This window comes from Podarcis pityusensis (genome assembly GCF_964106645.2).
Source record: "Podarcis pityusensis genome assembly, chromosome: 3".
In the NCBI taxonomy this organism is placed as follows: domain Eukaryota; kingdom Metazoa; phylum Chordata; class Lepidosauria; order Squamata; family Lacertidae; genus Podarcis; species Podarcis pityusensis.
In genome coordinates, this window is record NC_138026.1 from 79,402,848 (window position 1) to 79,418,190 (window position 15,343).

Sequence of the window (15,343 nt, forward strand, 5' to 3'; positions counted from 1 at the left end):
AGCCTATGAAGCAGGGGTTCAGAGCACCCTAAAAGGGCTTTGCTTCTGTCATAGCTGTGGCTTTAGATTCAAACAGAAATCAAGAATTGCGTTTGGGAACCCTTGCTGTAAAAGAGCAGGTTTACTACTTAGGGTACCAGTAGATCCACTGTTTTAACTGGAGATGCCAATGGCATCTGTGGTACACCAACTTTGCTTGGTGCATCAGTTGTGATCCTTTCTTGTAACCTCTTCACTGAACTATCACAATGCAATTATGCAAGGCTAACTGGAACTGACTTTGAGGAACATACTGTGCTGATGCTTAAATAGCTGTGCTGGTAACTGGTCCCATTATTTAAAAGTTCATACTATTACCCATAAACTCTTAAATGGCTTGAAGGGCTGCCTTTTTTGACATGAGCTTGCCTTAATATTTTGTTCATTAGCAAAAACTTCCTGCCATCTAAAGTGGATGATGACTGACGGGGAGGATATGTTTTGTTGTGGTGACTTCTATTTGCAATGCTGTCCCTAGGGAAGCTCACCTAATACCATCTTTGATGTCTGTGATGATTTTTAAAAAAATCTGCCCAGGCCTTTTAGTATGTTGTAAAGTAAGTGTCAGTACTATCTTTATAGCACCATTGAATTTTATTGCTGTTTCTTTGCTTTCAATGTTTTTATGTGGAATTTTTGTTGTATTTATTGTTCTTAAATTGAATACCCCAACTGGAGTCTTGCACTGATAGGTAGTCTATAAATTAAGTTTTTAAAAGTGTTCAATGTTCACCCTTTGAGCACTTTCACCAGATCTGCTATGCTTCTGGGGTGACCGTTTTTCAAAAGATTTGGAAATGGCAGTTCATTCATTTTGTTTTTAGGCAAAAGTTCATCTAATTAAGCTACAGGAACATGAGGTTGTAAAAAAGTGATAACGCTAACTTAGAACGAGGTACTTGGCAAGGCCGCCTGCTATGTCCAATGCTGTTTGCACTCTTTCTGGAATCCAAAGCTAATCTCATATGAAATAATAATCACATATCTTAGTATCAAGTATGGCAATGAAGAGTTCAAAACTGCACTTTATGCTGATGACAGCAGTGATGGAATTTTCATTCACTGCCTTTGTGAGTGTTTTTAGCACCCTCAGTGAATCCAATTATAAGTAACCCCAACCGAAAAAAGCAAACATTTTCTTATACAAGCAGAAAACAAAGGCCATGCAGAGTAGACACTCAGAAGTACCTAAGACATACCACCAAGAAGAAAATAAGTTTCTTTTTTTTGCAAGTGCACAGCACAACTGTTGGAGGCTGCTCCTCAGGTCTGGCACTGCGATTATTGATTTCCTGTTCCAATTCCCACTTGTTCCTGCAACACTGCTAATGACTTCCACAGTAGAGGAACCACTGGGACTTGCAGATGAGATGGATGCAAGTCAGACAGGTGGGCAGTAGATTGGCTATATTATGCCAGTTTCGTATTATATCGGTTGGGTATCTAGCAAGCTAGAGTTAGGGGGGGTAGCTGTCAGTTGAACTGTGTGATGTTGATGCAGATTTTATGAAGTAGCCAGCCACCCATATTCCTGAGTCCTTTGGAATATTGAGCTGCTGATTTTAAACTAGAGTGGCTCCCTAAGCATAATTTGGCTGTTGTTGCAGAGCCACGTAAGATGCATATATGACACTTTACACACATACCCAAAAAAAGGGGGGGAGAATACCTTTTAAAAAATAACAAAGATTCATAGTTGCCACTGGTGCATTAGCAAACATCTTTGTGGACACCTACCTGTGCTGTAATCCTATATCTCCTTAGCAGAACTCAGTTGGAATTATTTCTGAGTAGACATTCTTAAAATTTGCATTGCATTAAATTCTGAAGTACTTTGAATTTTAATCCTCTGCACTAACCAAACTCAGTTGAACTCAGTCTTCCTTCAGCATATAGGCACAAAACTAGTTTTTATCATTAGAATATTTCTTCCCAACTCTATAGGGTTGCCATATTTCAAAAAGTACAAACCAGGACGTTGTTGAGCTTTTTCTAGGAAGACTCCCAAGGTGGGATTTCTCTGTTTACTTGCCAAAGATCCAGGACATACCATGTTTAGAGTAAGAGAAGGAAGGCAAGTTTATAACTGTTTTGTGGGGGAAATGAAGTATATTTATAATATACTTGTGTAATAAAATACAAAAAAAGTAAACCCACTTATTTTCCTAATCATATTATAAGCTATTTAAGCAATATATACATCCTGTATAGTTGTATATTACTATTGGAAATAAGCTTTTTTTATTCTAATATTTTTCTCTTCCTTAGTTGTTTGTGTTGGTTTCTTCTGTGGTTGTTGTATTTAAGTATTAACTTTGCTAATTTCCTTAGGGTTTTAATGGTCAGTCTCATTACATATGTTAGAACATCAAGGAATGTCTATATAATTATGATTATAATGCTGCTGTTCACAGACCGCGCTACTAAAAGCTACGCTCAATTGAAGTATGCCTTCGGTGAAAAAGATCTGGCAATGGGAGAAGGTGCTCAGTTATTTTCTAATACAGATCCTAATGAGAGTGAGAATAAAGCTTGGCAGGAGCTACAGCACAACCATGCAGGTTTGAAACTTACATTTTTGGGTTTTGTTTCCATTTACAATAGCACGATTTATAATTTACCTTGCTGATTTTTTACAGTTAATCAACTTAAAGCTTTATTACGACAACAAGAAGAAAAAGAGACTGAAACATCCCCATCGAGGAGGAGGAGAATGTCACCCACAGTAAGCATTATCCTCTTTTTTCTTTTTAAGGAAACAAATAATTACATGCCTGATGGCAAAGTATCTATAGAAGTAGCATTTATGCTGTCACACTTGGTGAATCACATAGACGTTCCACAAGGCATTAATGGGCTAGTTAAATGTGTTTATTAAAGATGTAAACTTTTATATTCATTGCTGTCTAGCTTTACTTCAGCCCCATAAATCTGGCCAAATGTATGCAACATGCGCAGAGCCCAGCAGCAGGAAATATATGGAAAGCAAGTGATCTGTATTTACTGTTATTATAATATGTGAATAGAACACCAACTAAAGTCTGATGGTGTTCAAGGCAGAGGTGATGGAGTTCTGAGCTGCTCATGAGAGCCTTTTCATGCAGTTAAAGATCTGAGAGCCCATTCTAGTGTGTGTGTAATTATTATATTATATTATATTATATTATATTATATTATATTATTTGCTCAGGGGGTAGAGGCTGTTTGTAAAATGTCGTTTGCAGGTTGTTTAGAAGAATACTTAGACCTAATTTTTGCTCCATTGGAGCAATACTCAGCCTATCAACAGCAAGTAGACCATGTTGTCCCAGAGCCAGAGGTCTCTCAACAAGGATTGCTTCCATCTTGTCTGGATTCACTTGCAACATATTAACCTTTATCTATCACCTGAGAGAAGGAAGCCTGCTTGTATAAAAGTATTAATATCTGAGGAACAAAGGGCCAGGTAAAATGAAACTAAAGTCAACAAATGAACACTAGTGCTGGCATACTCTCTATTTTAAGAGCTTACCCTAAGAGTAAAGTATTTATGATCTTCTAAGCACTCTTAATGAGCACAGAAGAAAATCTGGCTTTGATTCAATAATCTTACTAGATATCAATTGCAGATAACACTTAATGTAAGTTATTTAATTTTAAAGCATTTGTTCAACATAAACATTGCTGGAGAGGGTCTTGCTTATAAATGCTTACTGTGCCTAACTGATTTATTTCCTGCAGAGAACATCTAATGCTACAGATCAAAATTTGCCTGCCCTTTGTGATCTCATTTCTATCATTAATGACCAGTCACAATACATTAACCACTTAGAAGCTGAAGTAAAGTTTTGTAAGGTATTGTACATTGTTCTTAACCTACTTATTACTTGTTCTGTCATGTGGATTACATTGTGTACATTCAGAATTGAAACAAAACACAAGATAGATTATGCCATCTATTTCCTGTTGGTTAGAAGCAGACCTCAACCAAAAGATACAATTTATCTTCAGTCAAACATATCTTAAATAGGAACTAAACACATAGAAAAAAGGACTGTGAGCATTATGTGACAAGATGCTGGTACATTTCTGTTCTTCAGCCTCTTTAGTTGCATCCTTATCATCCTAATTGCATATCCAATTGCACACTTGCCCCACAGCACACATGTACTTGCAACCACATATTCCTCAGTTGCACACATGCCATATACATGCCTGTCACTATGTTCACATTTAACACTTGCAAACTCGCTGGCCTTCTCCAGATGACCCATGAGCATTTATCCTGATTTGCTTGCACAAATCTTATGTGGAGGTTAGACTACATCAAGCCTGTTTGTTTGTTTGTTTGTTTGCAGGGCTGTTATACAGCAATGAGCATTCATCCTGCATTCATCCTGATTTGCTGGTGGGAAAATCATATGTTGAGCCCAAACTTTTCAGTGCATTCCGTGACACTTTCCAAGCCAAAAAAGTCTGTTTCTTTTTTTAAAGTGGATCTGTTACGTTTAGGCAACAGAGTGCTTTAATCCACATTAATTATTCTGGCCTAAATCTCTAGTATGAGGTTGAATCCCTGATGCAAAATACTGACAGTCTGGAGGTGGCCAGTGAGTCACTGAAGTAGACATGTTTTCTTTGCAGGTTGCACTAATTACTTCTTGACCTTTTCGACTAAGATGAAGTTAGTGTAATTTGCGCTTGTGAGTCTTTGCCTCTTATTCTCTGCTCAGCCCTAAATAAGACATGCTTCTTCAGGTTATATTCATGACTTCTAAGGGTTTACTGATTTTGAGCTCTGGATACAGAAGGTTCTGTAAAGCTACCTAAGCACTGCCAGAGTAACTTCAGATAATAGAAATATGCATTTTACAGTTTTAAGGAATGCAAAGTATCTATGCCTGGGTGTTCTTGTTTTCAACATACTTTTTTTTATTGTGCTGCAGTCTGGTAGTTGAGAATAATCCATTATATTCCAGGTAATGCTCTTTTGGTGTAGAAATCTTCCATCCATGTTGGAATTAGACTCATAAGTGACTGAAATGTCTGACATTTGATAAACAATGCTCTCCCCAAGCAAAAACATGTTTCTTCACTATGTATTTAATCAGATTTTATGCAAAAGTGGACATTAATCTTTTATGCTACAGTCAAGGGGACCTGAACAGATTTGAGAAGAGCATTTCATTGCCGCGTTTAAAACAATTTCATTACCATCCTTTTTACAGTATACATATTTGACTTTATAGGAGGATTTATCTGCACTGAAGTCTCAAATATGTACAGTTGTGCTTGAAAATGAGAAACTCTATGATAAACTGGAAGTAACAGCAGAGCACACTTTGAGAGAACAAACCCTTCTGGATGCCTCAGTAAGTTTTCTGGAATTTATATATGTCAGTTTATATTGATTATATACAGCTGTACTTCAATAATCTTTAAAATATATGGAACTTGAAAATACAAAAAAAAGTATAATGTGCAATAGCCACACAGCTTATTTTACTACAGTCATACCTCGTGTTGCGTTCCGCTCTTGTTACGGACTTTCAGCTTACGAACGCGACAAACCCGGAAGTGTTTACTGTGCAGTTTAGTGTGCAGAAGAGGCACTCTAGTTGCGGACTTTTCAGGGTGTGAACAGCACCCCGAAACGGATTAAGTCTGCAACTAGAGGTACCACTGTATTTGTATTTGTCATGATCTGGTATGCACAGTGTTTTTATTCTTTTTACATAGAAGTGATATGCACTGAAAATAAAAGTGACTTTTGCTAGCCATAGGTGAGTTCTAAATTAAACCCACCCACCCCAATCACCCTTTGTTCTTTCTAGCTATACTTTTTCCGACTTAGAAGCAGAAGCACATAATTTGCCTTCCGATCATTGCACAAGCTGGACGTAATTTCAATTGTTTGGCTTTTCTGCCCATCTCCCCAATACAGTCCTGAAGAATTTCTTCTGGAAATCACGCAACCTTTAAGCAAAGACTTGGGATATGTTGCCAGGGTGGGTTGCAGTAGAAGAGGGCAGCTTGTGGAAGTGTACTACTTGCATAATATTTAGATGCAACACAACGCTATTAACATGCTCTTTGTGTAACTTCATAGGATATCCCATTTTCATATATTGTGTAATGTTTTTGTTTGATGTATGTATAGATATGAAATGGGCACAGACACTGAAAAGCTATTGTTCCTGTTTCAGGGAAATACACAAAATGCCGGTGGTGATGATTCTCATGTTTGTGAAACTGCCAAATCGTCTCATATCAACGAGCAGGCTACAGCAGCTACATTTCTGGTCGATAAATGGCAGCTAGAACTGGTCAGTGCCTATTAGAAACCCACTGAACTATTCATATGGCATTATTTTATTTACTCTTCTGGAATAGGAAATTACTTAAATGTCATCACAGAGAATTATGGATAAAACAAATACTTTTAAAGTGACCAACATAATACAGTTGGATCCACAGCTTGCAGAAGGGAGCTGGCAGAAGCTGATATTTCTGTCTCCTCCTTCCCCAAGCATCTCCCCAAAGCCTGAGGTTTGAAGACCCTGCTCACTTGGGTAGACGGTTGCTTGGAGGCTGAGGAGGAAAGTCAGAATGTCGGAATTCCAAAAATCTGTTGGAAGCTTGCAAACAGTGCCCAAGAGAACAGAGGGAGGGAAAGTTAGCTTCTGACAGTCACTTTCTTTGGACCTTTCTCTCAAACTAATCAATAACATGGAATGTAACTTTTGAGTTGGAGAGAACTCTTCCTCTGTATACAACTGGAGAGTTTCCTTTCTGGATCTGTTCAATGTCCTTCAAATTCAGCATTCTGGTCTCTGGCAGGGGCTGAGCAGATGTGCCTGGAAACCTCACAGACATGATGCTTGTCCTCCATACTGAGTAACCAAGATACAGGGAGGAATTCAACATTGTGCATCTTCTGATCAGTCCATCAGTGCAAGCATTTTAAGTTAATTGATTTAATGAAAAGAAACTATTTGCCAACTGTTGCTTGATAGAATGTTTTAGCAAAGTAATAATAATAATAATAATAATTTTTATTTATACCCCGCCCTCCCCAGCCAGGAGCGGGCTCAGGGCGGCTAACAACCAATAATAAAAACAAGTTGATTGAAATACAACTTAAAAAACAAAATTAAAATACAAGTAGTAGTATCTTTAATAAAATCAAAGATGTTAACACATGAAATTTATTTCCACATTAGTTCAGGCATGTTACACGGCCCCTTCTGACAGTGTCTTGCCACACCCCGCAGTCTCCCCCCTTCTTTCTATTTTTTGTAGTGCCCAAGGCTACAAAACAATTGCATTGTTACTATTTTTGTCATATTTTTATTACGCTTGTTTTAAGATGATAATAATAATAATATTTATTTATATCCCGCCCTCCCCAGCCAAAGCCGGGCTCAGGGCAGCTAACAACAATCAAATAACCCAACATTCTAAAAACATTTCATTATAAAAATTAATTAAAATCAAATTGATGGCAACCATTAAGCAAAATTCTGTGCAGATTGCCAGAGGAGGGAGTCAGGCTGCGCCCTGACCAAAGGCCTGGTGGAACAGCTCTGTCTTGCAGGCCCTGCGGAAAAATGTCAGGTCCCGCAGGGCCCTAGTCTCTTGTGACAGAGCGTTCCACCAGATTGGAGCCGCAGCCGAGAAAGCCCTGGCTCTAGTTGAGGCCAGCCTAACCTCTCTGTGGCCTGGGACCTTCAGGAAGTTTTTATTTGCAGACCGTAAGTTCCTCTGTGGGACATACCAGGAGAGGCGGTCCCATAAGTATGAGGGTCCTAGGCCGTATAGGGCTTTAAAGGTTAAAACCAGCACCTTAAACCTGATCCTGTACTCCACCGGGAGCCAGTGCAGCTGGTATAGTACCGGATGAATGTGATCTCGCAGCGAAGACCTCGTAAGGAGTCTCGCCCGGCATTCTGCACTGCTGGAGTTTCTGGGTCAGTCTCAAGGGCAGCCCCACGTAGAGCGTTACAATAATCCAGTCTGGAGGTGACCGTCGCGTGGATCACTTGTTACTTACAACAAAGATCTGCTGTTACTGTAGCTTCCTCCAGTATTCCTTATTTATTACTATCATGAGTCTCCTCGGTTACTTTGGTTTTAATATGCCTTTTAGCAAATGGTTCATTTAGAGCCTATTTTTCTGTTTGTGTGATTGGTATGTCAGCTCCCACACATTCCATTATGACCCTCATGAATATTCATTGCTATACTGCAATTTGCTGCCCACACCCATTTATAGGGCTGCATAGAATGTATGTGTTCTGTGTTGTTTTCTCCTTCCCATAGTCATTCCTCCCTACCATCTTTACCTTTTTCTATTGTGGGCATGCATGCATGCAGGAAATACTTGTGTGTGCACTTGACAGGAAGGGAGGTCATGCCAGGTAGAATGGGCAGATCCATTTCTGTAGTGACCCCATGGCTATTACTGTGTAAGCTCCTTACTATGATGCAATACAAACTAACTCCTCCTTGCTAGTTTTGGTAGGTGGGCTCTAAAAATGTTTTTGCTATAGGGTCTAATAGGTTGTAGCCTCTGTTTTCAATCCTGTAGTGTTATGACTGCCTGTGATATATTGATTTGAAATGTTTTTACTAATATTCTGTTATTGTCCTTGTGTTGTTTATATATGTTATATGGTCTTAAATGCTGTAGGTCATGGTAGGAAAATACTATATTTTGAATGGCTGTTAATGTATACAAAATTCATTATAATTTTATTAAATTTAAAAAATAGGTCTTTATTATTATGATCAGATTTCTAGACATGTCTCTTACTTGTAGTTAAATAAGCCACTGTATTTATTTTGTTTTAAAGGAAAATCTAAAATGTCTCTATCAAGAACAGACAGAAGCACTTGAAGCTCAGGTTCTTTCCCTAAGGTAAAAAAAAATCTTTTCACTTCAGATTGGTATCTGCCACCTGAATGAATTTTGTTTTGTTTTGCCTCATTATAACTATCCAAAGTTTAGCATAATAAAACATTTTTTTTCCATCTCTGCCGTGCTAAGCAGCTGGTCCCTTACCTTTCTCACCCTGATCTTGCCACAGTGATCCATGCGACAGTCACCTCCAGGCTTGATTGTTGTAATTTGCTCAATGCGGGGCTGCCCTTGAAACTGACCCAGAAACTCCAGCGGGCGCAGAATGCCACGGTGAGGCTCCTTATGGGGCTCTTGCCATGGGATGATATCCATCCAGTGCTATACCAGCTGCACTGTCTCCCGGTGGAGTACAGGGTCAGGTTTAAGGTGCTGGTTTTAACCTTTAAAGCCCTATGCAGCCTAGGACCCTCGTACTTATGGGACCGCCTCTCCTGGTATGCCCCATGGAGGACCTTACGGTCCACAAACAAAAGCATCTTGGAGGCCCCATGCCTCAAGGAGGTTAGACTGGCCTTGACTAGGGCCTTTTTGGCCCTGGCCCCGGCCTGGTGGAACGCTCTGTCACAAGAGACCAGGGCCCTGCAGGATTTGACATCTTTCCACAGGGCCTGCAAGACAGAGCTGTTCCCCCAGGCCTTTGGTCGGGGCCCAGTCTGGACCCCCCCTTTTTTTTGTTATAAGACCCAGTATGTAAGTGGCCTACCTAACCCTTTGCACTGGCTCATGTAAGACCAGCACAAACAGTTGGGCCTGGTGAGCACTCAGATAAGGGGAACTCTGCTTCTGTCTTTCTGCCATATTGATGGTCTTTTATCCAGCCTTGTTTCTTGCTTATAGTGTTGTATGTCATTTCCTTTCTAGAAAAGAGTTATCAGAGTCTCAAAAAAAGTGTGAAGATCTGAGTGGAAGATTAAAGCATCAGCATTTGCTCAGTGCAGCAAGTAGTTCCATCAGAGTTGGTGGCCTTTGCCTACAATGTGCACAGCACGAAGCTGTTCTTTCCCAGACACATTCAAATGTCCACATGCAAACCATTGAAAGGCTAACAAAGTAAGTAGCGGGATAGTTAAATCCTAAATTAAAACAAATTATTGCAAGGTGATTTTTAACAGTGTTTAAGTCGTGATTTGGGTGTCATTCTGTGAGGTTCTGCACAAACTCCATTAAGTGCAAAATCCATTTTCTCCAAGGTCACCTTCCTTTCCACCTCTCTCACAACAGTGTGCTTTAGTTGTTTGCTGAAGTCTCGGAGGAGACTTCATGAAGAGAAATTTAAAACTTTGGATAGAATATCGACAAAACACATTTCATGGGTGTTTCTCTTCCTTCTTAGCCCTCTACAAAACCATGTTCCTTGAAGCATAACATAATTGTGCTTTTATTTCTGTGTGGCCAGGTAACTTTTATAGCAAAAGCAGGAGAATTCACTTCAGTACTTTGTTTATGTTGTTTATTGCTTTGCATCTGACTTGAAACCCATTTCCAGGACTTCAAACCCCTGTTGTGCTTATCGGTCATAAAGCTAGTATGAAAAGGATTTTAGAAAGGTTGCTGGTGAGTTACTTCAGATATCTCTGCTCCACTCTGGGAATGCTGAGCCATTCAGGCTGCCAGACTCTCTCCATCATATTTGTGCGTCTAGGTTTTTATGGTCCCTAAGCTTATTTTTCTTACCTATGGTTCTTTTCTCTCCCTTGATGCAACAAGAAGTGTTCATACAACATCTCTAGCGGGTAAGAACTTAATTTACATAAAAAGACCCAGTGTCCATCTGGACACCTAACAAGAAGATGGGAGAGGCATCCTAAATGCAAAGAATCCAAATTGTTAACTTTTTCTGTATACTTTGAGAATCACATTAACATAGGATTGCACCTTGAATGTAATAACTCTATCTATGGTAACCCAAGAGAAAGTTCAATTGAAATAAGTGTGATTTTCCTGTAAATTTAGATAGGATCAGCCTGTCAATTACTGACCGAGGGCTTGCATGAATAACCATTCACCATCTCTGACATGCATATCTAATAGTCTAGGTCAGAATTGTACATTTGAAAATGTGCATGGTAGTATTGCTTTAATCACTGGCAACAAGCATTTTGCCTGCCTTGCATGTGTGGCTTATTCCTGTTCTTCCCTCCCCATTAAACATACGCTATACATCACAGAGAATAGTTGATTCCCTAGTTTACATTCTGTATGCATTCCTTTTATATTACTCTCTTTTAAAGTCCTAAAACAGAAGCAGTGAAGAATCCTAGACTTTCTGGTTCTGTGCTGCAGATTATACAGCCTAGGGAATCTGTTCTAGAGTTGAAAAGATTTTCAGTGCAGTTGCCCATATTCAATACTGTAGCTTAATGTGGGATCCATTCTTTATCATTGCTATAATCACGATTCTATTTTGCTAGATGCATTGAACTTCATGTATTTTTTTTTCTTGACTGTGTGTGTTTGCTATATTGTGTTCTGGTGGGATGCTACCCAGTTTGCATAAATTGTGATGTACCTGTTACTACTACTCAGCACATCGTGAGAACTCACATCATAATATAAGTTTCAAAACGTTGCTAAAATGAAACACTGATACTAATTTTAAGTGGATTTTATTTCCTTGGTTAATTCATATATTTATTTCCTTTTTGAAAAAAACAGTGAAAGAGATGAGCTAATGGCAGCACTTTCTTCAGTCAGAGTAAACCTAAGTGAAATGCAGCAAAGGGAATCTAATGCTTATGAACAAGTGAAGCACGCTGTACACATGACGGAAGAAGCCAATTTGGAAAGAACTAAGGTAAAATAGCACTACTTTCGGCATGCCTAAGGATATACTTCTGATTATCACTTGCTTGGACAAATAATAGAGAGACAGTTACCTTCAAGTCTACTGTACCGGAGATGTCTGGCTAGCTGCTTTACAAATCAGAATGCTGGATTAGATGGGTCTTTGGTCTGATGTGATAGGGCTGCTCTTGCTGTTTTGTTGGGGTTGTGAGCCTTGTTAGATACTAAAGCAGTGACTGACTCTGCTTTCCGGATGTTTCATTATCCCTAACTAGTGCCTGTGCTGGCTGGGACTGATGGGTATTGGAGCCTAGCAACTTCTGGAGGCCCATGAGTTAGCAGCCCTTCGCACTATAGCAAATATTACCGAGAGAGAGATGCTACTAAATAAAAATTACTGTGCTGCTCTGGCATAAATCAAGTGATATTTCCTTTCTTGCCCATCCTTCAGTGAAGTGCCTATGTTCTCCCCCCCCCCATGCTCTCTATTGCATCTCCCACTCCCCAAATGTTGATTACTACGATACTTCCTTTATGTTTGTTTCCTTTCCTATCCAAATAACATTTTGATATGGAGGGGAAATGGGCATGGTGTATTATAAAAGTTGTCTAATTGAACAACTAAGTTTCTTACACCCAACAGAATAGAACCGGTCTCAGAAATATATGTCTTGGTTTTCATTCATCTTGAGAATTAAGAAAGAGTGTGTGTTAAGTTGATTTTGCCTCCCAATGCCGTATTTCAGATAGTCTCCACTCATATTCCTTACAGGGCAAGTATTACAGTTTTCTTAGAAATGCTACTCCGTTAAGTCCTCTCTGTTCAAATCGGGTTTTATGAACTTTGCTTGCTGTTGGTCAGGTTTCTAAGCTTTCAGAACTCATACAAGCAGTGAATAATTTTTATCATCTATTTTAGGGTGCAGCGTGAATAATATTAAACAGCTTTAAAAACATTTATGGTAGTGAGTTGTCTTGATAATGAGTGCCATCTGCTGTGTAATTAGTGAATTACCTCTAATTGTGAGAGGTTTATAATCAAACATAACTTTCATGAGAGAGAAGATTATATTGTATAAACGGGAAATAATTTTCCCGTACTATGATTTCAAATAATTTCTGAAAAGAATACAACTGGCCTCAGTTTCAAGACTTGAGGTTTGATTGTTTAAAATATATATAAATCATTCAATGTTTTTAAAATCTTTTAAGTGTTCTACATAAAAATAGTAAACAATAACTTTAAAACAAAAATGCAACATCGAACAGTATTATTGTTGGCATCTATCTGTCTCCAGAGACAATGGAGTGCACCTCCGGGGTGAAGTCAAACCACTGGAGAATCGCAGCACCTGCTGTGGCTGCAGAGACCAGTAACCCATAACTGCTGCCTCCCGCATTGTTTTTGCTGCGTTAGCAGCACTGAAATGACCTCTCCAGGGCACAAGCCTGGGCAGTGTGTTTGGAGGTTTTGGACTGCCCAGACAACAAGACCTCTCCCCTCTCAGCCTCGCTGATATGGTCCAAAGGAAAGTAGAGTAATATGTTTGGCACCAGCAGGAGTTGCCAGAAGGATTGAACACTATCCAACTGTCTTAGGGAGTCCACTCTGGATTTGTTTAGGGTTTACTCTTAGTATTTTTGTTCCCCGAAAATGTCCTGCAAGGCGGATGCTAAAACAGTTTAAAAGGATATAAAAACAGGAATTCATGCAAATAAAAACAGGATCTGATCTTATTGGTCAGGGAGAGCCTAGGCAAAAAGATATCTTTAGAAGACTTTGAAGCAACCAATAGTTGCTGCTTCATATATGGCTGCAGAAAGAGCGTTGAAGAGTAGAGGGGTCCATTTTCAGGTCAAAGTACTATGACATACTGGAACATGCAGTACCATGAGTAGAAGTTCCCCAAGTGATCTAAGTAATCTTACATGTCTATACAGTGGCAGACGGTCTGTTAGGTAACCTCGTCCTGTTCAGGGGTTTATATGTTTACACCAAGGCATTAAACATGGCCCAATGGCTGATTGAGGACTCTGTGCTTCATCAAGGGTTGTATCTAATGCTGCTGTGGCAGCAACATAAGACTTCTTACTTACACAATAGAGCTTCCCGTGCTATCCTCCAGAGCAGATTTTAGGGGCACACAGGGGGCTACAAGGGGGACAAGATGAAGCCCTGTTTCGTAGTGTTCAGAACAACCCTGTGCTTTTACTTCTTTTTTTAAGGCCACATGTAGACAAACACGAAACTGTTGCAGGCAAAGCCCATCAAATTATGTAAACAGTGTTTGAGGATGCCATGTGCAGAGTAAGTTGCTTGAGGATGCCATGAAGCAGTACTAGCCAGTGACTCACTTACAGAATTGAATCTGCTTCTGTTCTACTCTGTCTTGGTTAGAATCACATTGTTCATTAAGTGGATCAGTGCCTGCAAAGGAGCTCAGAGTTCCTTTATTTTGAACAGTTGTGTACAAGAAGGTATTTTTACTTCTGCACAATAAACTAACTACCAAAATTTCCTGTTGTGCGTTGCTTCTAAAAGGATATAGGAGCTCTATTGTCCTTTGCTTTAGGTTACCCTAAAGAGAAGCAAAAATGGGGATTCCCCAGTGGGCATTAGGAACCCCCTCCCAGTGGGTAATGTGTTATTCTTATTGCCTGAAGCAGGAAAAATGTTGTCGCGCCACAGGAAGCTCTGCAAATACCGCTCCCTTGAAGTTTCAATTCATTTCTCTTGCCTTGCTTATATAGTATTTACCTAGTTCCTGTTCTAGCTTACTATTTTTCTCTTCTTGCTCATTCTTACTGTTTTTCCTCACGGTTTAAAAGAAGCTAAGAAATACCTGCCTTCCCATTTAATAATTACAGTCATACCTTGGTTCTCAAACAGAATGCATTCGAAAACCAATACGCGGCTTCCGACTGGCTGCAGGAGCAGCATCCTGCCGCCATTCAGAAGCCACAGAAACCACACTGGATATTTGGCTTCCGAAAATCATTCGAAAACCAAAACACTCGCTTCCAGTTTTCGATCGTTCAGTAGCCGAAACGTACAAGTTCCAAGGCGTTTGGCAACCAAGGTACGACTGTATTTTAGAAATGCTTGTTTTTACGAAAATGCTAGTGTCACAAAAGAAAATAAGATTTGCTTGTCAAGACTACAACTTCACTAAACTTGCTCTGAGATTGTAACCAGGCTTATGCTCTTAAGAAAGCATTGCGTAAGAGTACAGCAATTACATTTACGCTCAGAAAGTAAGTTTCTGAGGCTGCAATCCTGTAAACATTTACCCAGATGTAAGTCTCATAAAAATCAGTGGAACTTATACCTGAGTAGACATGCGAGTCTAGTTTTCATTGCATGCTTTCAGTAAGATGTACAGTAGTACCTCCGGTTATGTAACTCTCTGGTTACGTAAACTTCAGGATGCAAAAGTGGCAAACCCAGAAGTATTTGACCGGGTTTCGCCACGTGCACATGCACAGAAGCAGTTCTCAGGTTGCAGAAAATTCGGAATCCGACCGGACCTCCGGAACGGATCCCATCCGCAATCAGAGGTACCACTGTACTTTGAAATTCACAGTGAATATTAGCATACTTGCAGCAAAATCGTGTTT

The 15,343-nt window shown here is 39.6% G+C and overlaps 1 protein-coding gene across 1 annotated transcript in view; it reads left to right on the plus strand.

Annotated features, from left to right (window-relative positions):
• The window catches only part of SDCCAG8 (SHH signaling and ciliogenesis regulator SDCCAG8), an 84,435-nt gene that overhangs the window by 1,849 nt on the left and 67,243 nt on the right, over positions 1–15,343 (plus strand). The window contains exons 2-9 of the mRNA XM_080997697.1: positions 2,454–2,600; positions 2,679–2,764; positions 3,760–3,873; positions 5,268–5,390; positions 6,225–6,344; positions 8,874–8,938; positions 9,803–9,991; positions 11,597–11,735. Of these exons, the coding sequence (XP_080853823.1) occupies positions 2,454–2,600; positions 2,679–2,764; positions 3,760–3,873; positions 5,268–5,390; positions 6,225–6,344; positions 8,874–8,938; positions 9,803–9,991; positions 11,597–11,735 (983 nt within the window). The remainder of the gene's footprint in view (positions 1–2,453; positions 2,601–2,678; positions 2,765–3,759; positions 3,874–5,267; positions 5,391–6,224; positions 6,345–8,873; positions 8,939–9,802; positions 9,992–11,596; positions 11,736–15,343) is intronic.